This window comes from Colletotrichum paranaense, assembly GCF_030867605.1.
Source record: "Colletotrichum paranaense strain IMI 384185 chromosome Unknown Scaffold_9.1, whole genome shotgun sequence".
NCBI lineage: Eukaryota > Fungi > Ascomycota > Sordariomycetes > Glomerellales > Glomerellaceae > Colletotrichum > Colletotrichum paranaense.
In genome coordinates, this window is record NW_026848967.1 from 918,035 (window position 1) to 931,864 (window position 13,830).

The 13,830-nt window shown below is 51.6% G+C and overlaps 7 protein-coding genes across 7 annotated transcripts; 2 read left to right on the forward strand and 5 right to left on the reverse strand.

The window, feature by feature from the left end:
* Positions 1-1,079, reverse strand: CPAR01_11048 (uncharacterized protein; the record flags this gene model as incomplete). Its single annotated transcript, XM_060495307.1, has 3 exons — positions 1-133; positions 193-711; positions 811-1,079. 3 exons carry the CDS (start codon positions 1,077-1,079, stop codon positions 1-3), a joined length of 921 nt encoding a protein of 306 aa, XP_060345655.1.
* A 549-nt stretch (positions 1,080-1,628) lies between these two features.
* CPAR01_11049 (ATP synthase F0) lies at positions 1,629-2,675 on the reverse strand (the record flags this gene model as incomplete). Its single annotated transcript, XM_060495308.1, has 4 exons — positions 1,629-1,856; positions 1,914-2,316; positions 2,368-2,584; positions 2,645-2,675. 4 exons carry the CDS (start codon positions 2,673-2,675, stop codon positions 1,629-1,631), a joined length of 879 nt encoding a protein of 292 aa, XP_060345656.1.
* Positions 2,676-3,162: 487 nt separating this feature from the next.
* Positions 3,163-3,381, forward strand: CPAR01_11050 (uncharacterized protein; the record flags this gene model as incomplete). The annotated part of the gene is made up of 1 exon (XM_060495309.1): positions 3,163-3,381. One exon carries the CDS (start codon positions 3,163-3,165, stop codon positions 3,379-3,381), a length of 219 nt encoding a protein of 72 aa, XP_060345657.1.
* A 3,500-nt stretch (positions 3,382-6,881) lies between these two features.
* On the forward strand, positions 6,882-8,523 carry CPAR01_11051 (uncharacterized protein; the record flags this gene model as incomplete). Its single annotated transcript, XM_060495310.1, has 2 exons — positions 6,882-7,114; positions 7,167-8,523. The coding sequence occupies 2 exons, from the start codon at positions 6,882-6,884 to the stop codon at positions 8,521-8,523; spliced, it is 1,590 nt and encodes a 529-aa protein (XP_060345658.1).
* A 2,743-nt stretch (positions 8,524-11,266) lies between these two features.
* On the reverse strand, positions 11,267-11,743 carry CPAR01_11052 (uncharacterized protein; the record flags this gene model as incomplete). The annotated part of the gene is made up of 1 exon (XM_060495311.1): positions 11,267-11,743. One exon carries the CDS (start codon positions 11,741-11,743, stop codon positions 11,267-11,269), a length of 477 nt encoding a protein of 158 aa, XP_060345659.1.
* A 329-nt stretch (positions 11,744-12,072) lies between these two features.
* CPAR01_11053 (uncharacterized protein) lies at positions 12,073-12,563 on the reverse strand (the record flags this gene model as incomplete). Its single annotated transcript, XM_060495312.1, has 2 exons — positions 12,073-12,244; positions 12,325-12,563. The coding sequence occupies 2 exons, from the start codon at positions 12,561-12,563 to the stop codon at positions 12,073-12,075; spliced, it is 411 nt and encodes a 136-aa protein (XP_060345660.1).
* Positions 12,564-13,175: 612 nt separating this feature from the next.
* Positions 13,176-13,370, reverse strand: CPAR01_11054 (uncharacterized protein; the record flags this gene model as incomplete). The annotated part of the gene is made up of 1 exon (XM_060495313.1): positions 13,176-13,370. A coding segment is annotated over one exon (195 nt), but the record flags the coding sequence as incomplete, so codon positions are not given.
* Positions 13,371-13,830: the final 460 nt, after the last annotated feature.

Sequence of the window (13,830 nt, forward strand, 5' to 3'; positions counted from 1 at the left end):
TCAAACCGTGACGCCGTAAATCTGCTTAACGTCATCATCCTTCTCAGCAGCCATCGCCTCACTCATCTCCTCGGCCTTCCTCTCCTCCTCCTCCTCCTCCTCCTCCTCCTTCTTCTTCTTCTCAGCCCTCACCCTCGCCATACTCGTTTCCCACAATTCGTCTTCCCTTGCTCTTTAGCCTTGGCCTTCCACGCCCGCCACGCCATAAACTCCTCAAACTCCTCAAACTCCTCGTAGCTCACCTCGGCCTCCATAGCCGCCTCCGCCGCCTTCGCGCTCTTCTTCTCCTTCTCAGCCTCGGTGTCGCGGGGACTGTCGCACTTCTTGCTCTCCTTGCGCTCCTCGGGCAGCTTACGACTCGGGTAGCCTTCGCCCTGGGCCTCAAAGGCCAGACACACGGCCGTGGCGTAGTCTCCGTCGTGGCTGATGGATAACAGCACCTCCTGCCCGGGTATCCCTTCGTGTATGCTGCGCACGATGGCGATGGGCGGGCCGCTTCCGTTGGGGGTTGATGCGGTCGGTTCTGCCTCCTTGGCCTCGAGTTCTTTCTGCTCCTCGTCCTGCTTCTTGGGCTTCTCTTCTTGCTCCTTGGCCTTCTTCCGCTCCTCAATATCCTTTAGCTGCGCGGATTGCTTCCGGGCAATGGTGATGTCGTGCCATGTCAGGTTTCTCGTGGGGTGTGCTTTGAATGTCGCTTCCTTGGCTGCGAATCTACAATCATGGGGGGTTTGAAGACGTGAGCTTTCGCACACTCGCGCTCTCTCTCTCAATTGACCGGGAAGAGAGATGAACTCGGGAACGAAAGCTTACCTGCCAGCTAGGAAGCTAGCCTTCTTCCATAAAAGCGGGTTGCGCTTCTTCAGCGCCTGGAAGTCGTCATCTTTGAAAATCTCGGACGGCGTCGCTGATGCGTCGGCCGACTTCAGGACGGCAGGGATCGCGAGGCGCTCATGCTTGGTGAGGATGCGACGGAGAAATCTGGATTCCTTGTCGCTGGCCAAAATGCGGTAGATGCGGGAGATTTGACACAAGTCAGTCCCTAGTTGCAGAGGGAAAGGAAACCTCTTGGGCGGCAGCATGAGGAACAAGTTTGGGTATCAAAAAAATGGTGGAGATCTTCAATTGGCATCCGTAAACTCAAGCTGCAACAATGACAATTGATAGATTCACTGCCAGGGGGTTCGAGGTACCTTAATCCGTTCCACCTTCAGCTCTAAGCTAAGGTAGGTAGATACCTCGCCACTACCTTAGGTAGCTCATGTAAGGTTTAAGATAGTTCAAACCGATAAGAAGGCTCGAAAGCGATAACGATAACGATAAGACCGTGGCTACGTCATTCCTCCCCGTCCTCTCCTCCCTAAGTCGAATGAAAACATGGGGAATTAGTGCGCTGTCCTTCGCATGCATGGCCATTAAAAATGCCATGTACACTCCATACCGAAAACAGAACCAATTGTCGCAGCAGTTTCAGAACGAAAGCGACTTTTTTGTCACCCATAACTGTCATGGGCGGCTTCTAATCACACTTCAGCTCGAACTCCTCCCGTACAGTGAGGGGTGCTTCTGGAGCGAGAATACGCCATTGCGCAAACTTCGGTATCGAGCCTCCAATGCGAACATAATGACATTTACTGGTCATCGGCAAGAAGGGGAGCGCGCTCCGAGTCGGCAGTGCGGCTCCTCCACGGGTAGTCTTTGCCAGTCGCAGCCGGGTAGGCAATTACGAGAGTCGAGACGAACAGCACGGCCATGATGGTGAAAGCAAAGATCCACTGAAAGGCAATGACTTGGCGGCCGAACTGTGCAACGCCAATGGCGGCGGATAGGACGCTGAGGGAAAAGCCCATGGTGTAATCCTAAAACATGATCAGTCAGTGAATTTTGGAGCATCTTAGGCGCAAATTCGCTCTTACCTTGTAGGTGACGATGAAGAAACCTCCGTAAACCAGAATGGACCAGATAAAGATGTTGCCAAAGATGCGAGCAACCAGGTTGTGGGGGTGGGGAACCATGATGGCGCCGTTCCAGTAGATAGCCACGAACGTCCAGGCCAGAGGAGCGGAAACGACAGGCCAGTGGATGAAGCGAGGGTACGTGTTGTGGCGGAAGTAGAGGGACGACAGATTGGCAAAGTTGACGATCAGGATGAACTCAGCCCAGCCGAAGTGGGAGCGCACGAACAACATGACAAAGGCGAAGTGCAGAAGGTTGTTGAAGATGAAGTGCGATCCAACGCTGGCGGCGGCGTTGACATAGTCGCTGTTGCTCGAGAAGAGGTGTCCGACGTAGCCGATTTGGAGGATGAAGAGAACGACCCTGGACCATGTTAGAAAGGCCACACACCTGAAAGGACGAGACGGGATTTACCAGTATATGTCGATGATTGTGGAGTTCAGAGTGAAGGCAGTGCGGTAGAGGTAGTTCTGGTCCCAAATTCTTTTCCGAATTGTGAAGCCATCGTGGGGCTCATTGACCGTGTAGTAGAGAGTGACGACGAAAGCCAAGAGCCAACTCAGAATAGTCAACACCTTGTAGGTGGTGATGGAAGCGGCAGTATGAGACTCCTTCTTGGAGAAGGGGTTCACTAGAGAAAATGTCAGCACAAACGAATAGTTGCATACACTGAGGATGGACAGTAGCTTACGGGCGTGAATGCGCTCTGTTGCGGTAGGCATCTTGAAGGATGATGGTTTTCCGGTACTGATTCCTCAGTGGCCACGCAATCTGCGGTATTTGCGAGTCTTCTGGTGTTGCACAAAAAGTTGTTGATGGCAGCAGAAGCTTGGAAGTAGCAAAAAGGTATGAGTTGAGGAGGGCGGCGGTGGCTTATAAGCGAGGGACGCAGGAAGCAGGAAGCATGGGGTTGGTAGATGGGACGTTAAATCTGCGGGGAAAGCAGCTCGCCACAAGCACATTAGCGTGTAACGACTAACGCGGATGTAGACGGTAGACCTGAAGAGAGGTTCCTTCCTTGCTGCAGCGGTCCTCGTCCTCCAGGGCTGGCTATGGAGGCAGGAGGCATGAGGCAGGAGGCAGGAGGCAGGAGGATGGGGAGGAGGTACTGTTCCGGTCCCGACTGCGGGACCCCAATACCTAAGGTACCTTAGGTAACTACTCCGTACAGATTCCAGGCTGGGGCGGGATACGTGGGCCACTGGGCAAATGAGATGGGATGGCTTGGGCGTGCTTGTTTGGACTTGTTTGGACGCCTCGCTTGATCAAGTAGGCTACGGGCTGGCGCCTAGAGGATGCTACTACCGATTGGCTGTCTCGTGCAGCACGCAAGTCAATGAGAGACCTCTTCGGTCAACGATCCTTTTTGGAGACAGGAGGACGATGTACCAGGTAGCCGTATTGTCCCACTACCTTGAGGTATCGTAGACGAATTCAAGAAGCATAGGGTAAGAACAGCAAGTGGCCTCAGGCGTGAAGCGCTTTGGATCGGGATCGCCCCTGCGGTTTTGCGGTTCAACAACATGACACAGGGAGCCTGCGAGCGGCAGCCATGCCAGCCAATGCATGGATAGTCAGACGGGCTGATCTGGACCTGTCAACCCTGTCTGGCCGATGCTCTTCCCTGCTGTATCCGGACCGCATCAGCCACACCTTGGGTCCGGGGTTGGAGACGACGTTTGTAGCGACGCTGTCGTCAGAGCTGACGATGCCGCCCTGGACGAGCGTGACCGGAGTCGAGAGTAGGCTCATTTGGCTAGCACTCTGAGCTTGGTGAAGGTTTGAGACCATCCACCATCTTCTGCTCTTGTACCTACCTTGATGGGGTGGCACAGCAGCAAGCTGTGGTGAAAAATGTGCCACTCTTGAGGCTAGCGGGAAGGGTCGGTCGATTCAATCCAAAATGGCGACCACTACAAGCCACACATTGTGTCAGGAAGCCAAGAGGTAGGCTTTGGTCTTGGAAACCCCGCCTACGCTTCCTTCCTGGCACCAGCTTGAAACTGGAGGGATTTTTCGCTTGTCTAGGACATTCGTTCATAGGAAGGAAGAACAGGCAAAAAAGGGGGCGTTTGGAGTAATGGAAGAGATGAGGTGAAGCTGGAGCACCCGCACGCACGCACGCACTCGCCGCAGTGTGGAGGTACCTTGGCACCTTGCAGCTGCACCTCCAGACTTCAGTCCGATCCAATGGCTGGCAATGTGGGCGGGGTGGGGCGATCCGTGGTTGGGTCATCCTTGCACAGGTATGACGACTTGCCGCGACTTCTCGCTGAAGCTCGTCGACTTCAATTCTTAGAGGCAAGAGCTCCTAACCTCCAGTGACTTCCTACCCGGTTGCCCCACAACGATCCCAAATGCCAAGGAGCCACTCTTTGCCGCTTCACAATTTCTCCATCGACCTTCAGACATTTCCTCCCGCATTTGCCTCCTTGCAACCTGTTGCGCAACCCATCTCCAAACGCCTCCACGTAGGTATGTTTGGTCACTAGTCGAAGTCGGAGCTGGAGCCCGTCAACCGTCACCGAGGCCGAGACACAGTCACACTTGCTCGACTAGGTCTCATGATACCGAGCTCACTACCAGACCGCCCTGAGGCTTACTACTCACAGTCTCCCACTTTGACTAAGCCAGAGGCCAACATCTCATTTCTTAAGACAAGTTGGCATTCTGAAATATACGCCCCATCCATCATTCCCACAGACAGACTTTACGAGCCACAAGGTGCCCCATGCCGACTCTTTATACGGACCCAAGTCGTTGGGGCCCATCAAGAGACGAGCACCCTGGTTTTCCATCCATGGACCTTCATCATCATCACCTCATAGCTTCCCTTCCTGGCCTGATTTGCTGCTGGCGGATGGAGCAGATGAAAACATTACCCTGCGCACCTAGAGCGCCGTTTCCTCCTTCTCTCCAAACAACTCTCAATTCGACCTCATACATATGCAGTCTTTGCCCATCCCTTCCATCGCACCTAGAAAGTTGCGACTGACTGCACACCCACCCGCACAATATCCAATTCTCCAATGGAACGGTACGCCGTTCGAGGGGGCGGAAGCTATGGTGGGCGGGTAGCTCAGCACACCACCTTGCAAACCACCAAACCCAACTAAACCCGCCGGTCACAGACCGCTCCCTGCTATGCCGGGACAGGCTTTATTTTACGCAAAATGATCGGCAAAAACGCTTTCTCACCTGATTCCGACGTATAATTTCTTTGTTGCTAACGATTTCCCGGATTCTTCTATCTCGTGAGAAAATAAATAGTCATCGGCCGACTGCACGTCTCATGCCACTCACTCTATTCTTGGCAATGGCCTCAATGCAAAGTTCCGGAACCATACGCGGCAGGTGTCGAGCTCCAGTCTCTAGAGGGCCCACCCCCGTCCGACATCTGCACCGACGCGAGCAGGAGGTATTTCTACCCGGCCGATACATCCCCACGTCACCGCACCTTTCCCTCCGGCCTGTGGGCTAAATTGCGGGGCACACTCCAACCTGCATCACCTGGCCCTTCTCGTGTCCTGCCCCCTCACGCCTAATGACAGCATCCGCGAATCAACTCGTCTAAGAGCTGCGGCACGGCCATTACCGACTGGCTGCCACGAAGCAAGGCACCATGTTCAGGTCAACCAAGCGAGCACAATTCATCTCGATGGATCGGCCTCTTTGTGAAAATTTCCCAAGGCGTGGCGACAAAGCAAACGACTTCATTGGAATAGCATGCTACCCAGGTATCTATCTATCCGGCATCCTACAATTTCGACAACAACTTTTTCTTCACACCAGTCATATTGTACACCTAATCAACCCAATATCTCTGCCATCGTCCATTATTGCAAGAAGCCACATGGAAACGGCTCACCGCGTATCGGGTTTCGGACTCTGTTCCTGATTCTGAAGTATTCGTCGCCAGCCTTCTCTAATTTGGTCAGGCTCATCTCCGCCCTTTGGCCTGGCAGCATGTCGCTACTACCATCCTCTCTTTTCGTATTGTATGTACAGAAGATCAGCTTCTCTTTGGGGCTATAGACTGCCCTTTGTCGCTGCATCGATTGTGATTGAGGATGCGTCGAGTCCGCATGAAATGAAGTTGCCGCCGACTGTTGGCTTCGATGTTCTCGGAGTGGGGTCGGTCTCCGACGCCCGTGTGCCGATGCTCGACCCATGTTTGCGGCTGCGGGCTCCGAGGGCTCGGAGTAAGACATTTCTCTTCGAAGCATCTTCTCTCTCTGAAGACCACCTGTTGAATTTGGCTGGCAAGGACGGACGCACAGCAAGTGCTGTTGATACCGTGGCTGAGTTGGTAACACAGAGAAAGGCGCAGTCAAAAGATCCAAGTTGAGAAGGCTCGTTTGTTGTCTGATTTGACTTCTGGGGCGAGGACCCGCTCTGAGGTTTCCTGAGCCTGGCGACTTACTTTTATATGAAAAACGTATCAATATTGGAACTTGGCTGAGTAGACCGGTCTAGCATGCCATTCCCCAGGTGGCCAGACTTTGTCAATGGGAATTGCACTTTTCTTGGCTAGATATAGCGGCATGCATGACCCCTCGGCTTTTTGGTATTTTGATGTAATGGTGTTGTTGAAACCCAAGTGAAATTTCAACTCCCAGAATGACAACGCCAGCTTAGTTGCTGACCCAATGGCGGTGCAGGGAAACTTGCACTTTTAACCCCTGGTTGAGCGGTGATTGGATCGTGTAAGGACTTCGCATACGGAGTGAGGAGCCATGAAATTACAATTCGGACCCAAGGCTACGTACTTGGTTCGCGGACTGGGAGCCTTATATGAAATTCAGCCTCAAGAAGGCAAGCATGGCGAAGTCTGTTGGGCTTTTTTTCTTTCTAGGTATGAGGAGGCTCCAAGGCGTTTCTTTCAGAAAGAGCTCATTTGCTTGCTTAAGACCACAAAATCGTACAAAATGGCATCGTCGGAATATATGGCCGCGCTTGAAGGTCTGGGAAACAACTTTTGGGAACCGACGACGTCTCATACTTGCACCACTTTTGATTCAGACATGACAAGAACCCGAGCGGCCCGTAAGCCTGCGGATCAATGGGAAGGATTAAAGGAGGTTATCCGCAAGGAATACAAATCCAAGACTCTCGAGGAGCTGATTATATTCCTGGGTGAGCAATATGATCTCGACGTTACGTCTGTATTCCCTCTTGCACTCTGAAATTACATGGTTACTAACTTTGTTCAGAAAGCGCCAAATTGTCTACAGACTAGGCCTTTGGGGTTTCAAGAAGTATGGTGTAACTCAAGATCAACTTGCGATCGAATCCATCTTCCAAGACGGCTCATACAAGTATGATCAAGCCAATCAAGAAATCCAAGCAGCGACTGCAATTTTCGCTGCCGGCGGCGGCGGCGATGGGTTCGCTTGGATCGCATATAAAGACGGTTATCTCAACACTGAGGGGCATGCAAACCGCCTTGTGGCCCTATGTCGATCAGCCGAGACGGAACAACAAATTCAGGAAGCGTTGGATGTACTGGGGCAACACAAGCTTCAGTCAGGCGATCAACATATCCTGATGTATGTCCACGTCTTGGAAAGCATGAATGATGAGAGATGTAGGAACGACAAACTCCAACTGGAAGGTCCCATGGCAAGAAACGTCACCGACGCCGTTTCTTCAATCCTCGATAGGTCTGGGAAAGGCTTCCTGCTCAAGGCAGATGGCACTGTTGATCTTTTTGCTTTCCATTTGCTAGACGTCATCTACGAGCGCTATTCGGCGTGTCTCGATAAGTCGCAAGAAGACAAGCTCCGAATCCTCCTGGACTGCCTGGAAGGCTGGGTCCTCTCGCGAGACAAGAACGGGGCGACGACGTCTGCGGCTCTCGATACACTAAGGGAGTGCGTGCAGTGGTGCAGCCAGAGGCTCGAGGAAGTCTGTACAGGTTTCGCCCAGACAAAACAGACAAAACGGCCCGATCTCTGCTTTCCTCACAGCCAGGATGATTTGATATGGAAGGAGCACCTTGAAGTGTATGGAACTTTATGGTATAGACTGACTTTGCAGCAAGAAGCTGAAAAGGTCGAGGAGGGCGTCAAAAAAGCAGGAGAAGAAGACGGCGCTGGCTGGCTTGGATGGGCCTGCCGTGCCAGGAACGATCTCGGCATCTCGCACGCGGAGGTGCTCTCGTACGTGTGCTGGGTCCTCGTGAACTACGAAGCAAACAGCACTACCGGGCACGGTACGGGAACCGTTGACATGACGACGACGGCAAACGGGTATTATGGCGGATCGGCGGGGAATGAGTACAACGAGTCGTCCGCGGAGAGCTTGTTCCTTCGAGTCAAGGCCGCCGCCAATGTGATGAACGGAGCCGAGCCTAGTATCTTGTGGCATAGGTTCCTGTATGCCTTCAAGGATTTCAACGACCTTACGGGCGGGAACGATGAGTTTGGGGACGTCGCGGTGAGGGCGGCGGAGTATAAGCGTTTCAGGGGAGGGATCGTGGCCGAGTTTGCGAGCTTTGTAAGGGAAGCTCTGAGTGAATTTCAGGATTTTAAGCCAGGCGAGGCAAGAGATTGTTCATGTAATCCATAATAGTGTGCGACTAGAAGATGAGGCCGTTCTCATGATGAAATGTTCTATCTTTATCTTACAAGCTGTGATCCCAACATGAAAGAGAGGCTCAGTCTCTTTCATATGGTATCAGCCGGGTTTCGGGATCTGACGTTAATAGTCAAGAAAGCTGACAGTTAAAGAACCATGGTGGTTGAAAGCCGAAGCTGCTACGATAGATGCACACTGGCTTCCTTTCTTGTGGTTGTGATTAATCTCAGCCATTTGGCGTGGAGAAGGAGCGGTGGTATGGCGATTGATGCCCACATTTGAATGAGCAGGGAACGCATGAGACAAAGTTGTTTGGTCAATTGGATTCAGGATAAGAAATATGATTTGCTCTGGTTTCTTGGCTTCATGGAGACATCGGGAGGTCAGACACAATAAATATATTCTTATCATGAGGGTTGACAGTTACTCTTCTCTTGTGTCGGGATGAAAAACACTTCCCTGCTTGTTTGAGAATTTAGCGCTTACCTATGTTCTTATCTGTATACAAAGGTGACGAGAATCCATGATTTCGATGCAGAGTTCCCATAAACAAGACATTGGCTCCGTCTTTGATCTATCATCTATGTTTTTCTATTATAAGGGCTAGAATATACAGGAAACAAGCAAAAGTGCCAGCTACTACTGCTGCTGCTGAGTGTATTCATTTAGCCAATAGATTTGACAGCAGGTCAAGGTCGCATAACCTTAAACAACAGGAAGAAGCAATCCGGACTCATGTTTATGACACCGAAGACGACTTCGAACTTGCTTTCGGTGCTCTCCAGATCACTGTGTCCAACAAGTCAGGCGTTGATACGGCTTTGGTACTTGCTTTTATATCCACAATATGAGTGGGTACTGTAGGCAGTAACAGAGTCTGTCAGGTAGGAGGTGTGCTGTTGCGAGGTCCTCTTGCTTCGTCGTTGGTTATCGCTGTAGTGAGATGGGTCCCAGGTTACAACTTGTTTTCGAGAAGACCGCCTTGAAAACCCGTTCACACAGAACAAGAGACATCTTGGAACATTGATGTAGTAGCGAAGCTTGAGTTTCCATCTTTCCTTTTGCTGGTGTACGAGACGTACATTCGTTGGGAGCTCCAAATTGTGAATTATCTCGAAGCATCTGGGTACTGCACCCCCAAAGGGATAGAACCACTTCACCTTGGCATCGCCAATATGTAGGTCAGCGTGGATGATGATTAGTCCGAGTGTCAATGAGCAAGGCAAAGTAACTTCTGCAGGTAACGTGTGCGGGAGGCTGGAAAGTCCCAACTGTCGGCGGAACCTTCCGGCAGAACCTTCCCCGGATGATGTGTATGGCATCAAAGCTCGCCACAGACGTTGAGCAGGTTTTCTCGTTTTCGATTACCTCACCCCCATACTTTAAGGCTTCAGTAGAGACAGCGAGCGGGCGAAAAGGTTCTGGAAACACCAGAGTCTCGGAAACATACACCGATGATTGGCTTTCCGGCCGTAAGGGGGAAGCGGTGACCGGTTGAGGGGTCGGTGGGAATCCCTCTGTGCTGTTGAGGATTGAGAAGGACGTGGCAGGGTGTTCGTCCTGAAAGGCCTGGCTGGTTGCGACTTGGCGTCTTGTTGTGAGCAGCAGGCAGACGGTTGGGTTGTCCAGGGATTCCAGCTTGAGGGGGTTTTTGAGTCTATTCGCGAAATCGGAATGGCTTCTATCCGAGAAAAGCTCGACCGCCGCCCCCAAATCCAAGCCACTTGAAGTCGTTCACGAACGCGGATAAGAATCCGAAAAAAGATTTAAAAGAAAAATACAGCAGTAAACCAGAGAAACATGGCTGTCAAGGACTGGCTGTCAAACGATGGCAGAGCCGCGAACGGGTAGTAGCGTCATTCATTGATTGTTGGAAAGAAAGCTAGACCCAAGCAAAACCACAGCATTTCAAAGCACATTCCCAGATGGTCGTCTCTCCCCTTCCCCCTCTCCCTAAACTAGAAGTAGAACCTTTATCCAGGCGAGCACTAAGTACTGACTTTATAAAATCCACGGTACGCTAGGAAACTTTGTGAGGCGGCTTAAACGCCGACAGTGCTCTCACTGGTCAGTTCGGCTCCGGTAGATTGCTGGTTGCGAACTATGATTATTTCTTATTCCACAACATTGCAATGTAATTGCAGGGCTTGGGTTGGTACTTCCGCCAATCAGCATCAACTGTCGCTTGTTAAAACTATTGGAGTCTCCATTGCCCGGTCTTTCTTTTGGATTCCTAGTCGTCATTGGGCGTGAACTAAGAGGGCATTTTGGAGGGTGGATCGTCGTCGTACAAAGAATGTTGTTGTTGATGATGGGAAAGTTGATTTTCCTCGAGACGAGGATGATGTGGGGCAGGTAACCGGCGGCAGAGTTCTCGATTAGTAGACTTCCCATGTGTTTTTTTTTTTTTTTGTTTTTTTTTTGTTGTATATGAGATGCCTACTTTAGATACTAAGTGTGCACCTGTCCACATGCTCACCCGCAATTCTGGATCAAGACCTTAGCGCTTAAAGGCAAATTAGACGAGCATCCGGCCGTAGGCGAGTAAACCAAGTCTCGCTTGCGCATTTTAACATGTCATGGGTGAAGCTTATCAGGCGTGACTCCGGTTACGTAGACGACTGGTGAGGCTTGGCCGCCCATTTCTTACTTGTGACTTGTAGCAATTGTAAATTCCATGAATCGAGAAGGCTCCCTTCGATCCAAAACTCGATGAACGGGATTTTCCGTGAGCCTACAATCTGAAAAGTGACAAAATAGACACTGAGAGAGAATGCAGGGCCAAGTGTATCCCGCCTCCATGGAACGACTCCACATCCCGAGAACGGTATTTCTTCTCTCGGGAAAGAGCTCGTCCGCGATTCTTGGGGAACTCTGATGACTCGCTGATATGGGAAAAGGGCAGAATGCCATCCTTTAGAAACTCGGAAGCTGTCCGGCTCCGAGATCCGGAGTGGGGACGCATGTCGAGCCGGAAAGCTAACCTGTGTTGAGCAAAATGCCATGAGGCTAGATGGACGTCCTTTAGCCGCTTTATCCGGTATGAAGGGGCGTTGAATGCCGTGCCAAATGGACTCGGTGAGCAGAACTTCTCCATATAAGGGAATCTGGACCACTCTGCATGCGTGTTTGTTTCGTAAGGCAAACCACTCCCTCCACCTGTTGTCTCTCGCTTCTCGGTCGAGACCCTTTGAGATAGTGAGATGTGCATTACCGAGATTACCACTGGGTATGTAGCCGGTTCACTGAATAGAATTGAATTGGATATTGTTGGGCGCGGCTGAAGAAGGGATCAGAGACGGTTCCAGAGATGTACCTCGTAAAGCTCAATCGGGCATTATGATCGTGAACTGACTGACTGTTCTGTTTCGTTGTGGCCAGCATGTGATCTCGATCTCACCATTGCTGGCATTATCAACCTCTAAAAAGTATTGAGACAGCATGTGAATAACGGTTGCGACATGTGTTACATGAAATGAATGAGTCTCTGAGCGAAGCAGGTGGCGGGCAATACGTCCAAAGCCTCAGTGTCTTGCGGGTTCAGGTGTGTTTTGCGGAGGGCATGAGGGAAAACGGGCAGAGGCTCACTGCTTGTCTTAACTTTAATGGCGCCCTTTTCCACCAATTCGGTAAACTTGGCAACGATCGGTCCGGAAGGCTTCTCGTATTACGCGAGAGAAGCCAATCCATTCCCTCGCTTGCCTCGTTGGAACTGCTGGAGGGCTGAAAAATGGCTGGGAATGACGTGTGGTAATTTGTGAGACATGAGAGCTGCAGGGATGTAAGTCACCCGTGGCCGGCCTAGACAGCTGCCGTCTTGGGGGTCCTTTTGATACTTTTTTTCGGGCTGGAGAGGCTTGCGTGAAAATTGATACTTGAAAGAGTAGGCTCCTGAGTGGTTTGGAATCCTTGCTGCCCGATGCAATCGATACAGCGGCCGCCGAGCTTCGGTATGAATTTAGGAGGAATGCCGATGAGAAGAGCAGACGATAACACGCTTGCGGCTGACTTCCTTGGCTACTCCGAGTCATATATAAGAGGTTTGTGGGGAATCAAGCCTCATGATGAGTAGAATGAGAAAGAAAGTGATCATGTATGCAGTGTGGACACTCGTCCGGTAAAATTCAGGGTACAAGGTAAGAACATGATGAAGTTGACGTGACTGCCTGAGAGGCGGTGATGGTGCGATGGTGGCAGGCAGAGATATCTCAAAAAAGAATGTTAGGGAAGGCCCCGGCGAAGTTGTGGGCGGGATAGGTCTGTGTCTCCGTAATAGGATCGAATCATCGATCGACGGCAGGAGGAAATGAGTTCATCCGTGGAGGGAATTGGTTGGCTTTTGCCCTGCAAGCCGGTATCTTTCTCTCCCTTACCTCATTGATGTCGGGGAGAGGGAGCGCAACCACATTGCTGGGCCCTTGCCAAGGCGACCTAAACAACAGAGTTGGTTTACGGATACTGATACCTATTCTTCTTGTCTGGCATTGCTATCATGTACATGGCCGAGGTTGATAGGGCGAATGCTTAGATGCCGGGATGCGGGCAGAGTGAGACATACGAAGACATGGGAAGCGCGCATCCGTACCTCACCCAGACGGCACTCTGGCCGCCCTGAACCCAGCGGTATTCCCCCTCACCGGACATCAGCGGTGTCCGAGATGTGACGTGCAGAAATGCTCTTCAGCCCTGCTCGAATTGAGGTGCAAGGCGGCCCGACCATGGCAGGCAATGGGCAATCTCTCGGTCCTGGGCTCTTTGGGATGTCTACGGCCTACGGAGCCAAGGATGTACGGAGTACGGAGTATAGGTCTGGTACAAATAGGAAAGACCTGGGGACATGACCTGGATATCTGTTCATGGGTAGTGACAGTGGGAAGCCGGACCCAGACACCGAGGAAAGCTGTCTTTCACTGAGGGCATCGGGATGAAGGGGCGGTCAGACATGACTTTACTATGACGGACGATCCCTGAAGATGCTGCTGAGAGGCACAACCAACCAGGTCTCCTCCAGCCGCTCCTTTGAAGAGATGCTGGGAGTGGTCAGGAAAAGTCGGAGCTGAAAGCGCGCATTCATGGATGCTGCTGCTTGGTACCCTAATAAGATGGCTGACTTCCATTTTGAGAACTCGACTTCGAAGAGGAGGGGGAGACTGCAGAAAGTGTGAGGGGTGAGGTGATGTGAGGTGAGGACGGGAGAGCTTGCCAGCTTAGAGTTGCCCCGCTTTTGTACCACGTGAGCAACGAGTGGTGTTCCCTGGGGTTACACGGAAACGGCCTCCAGCTGGCAGGCCCTGTCCG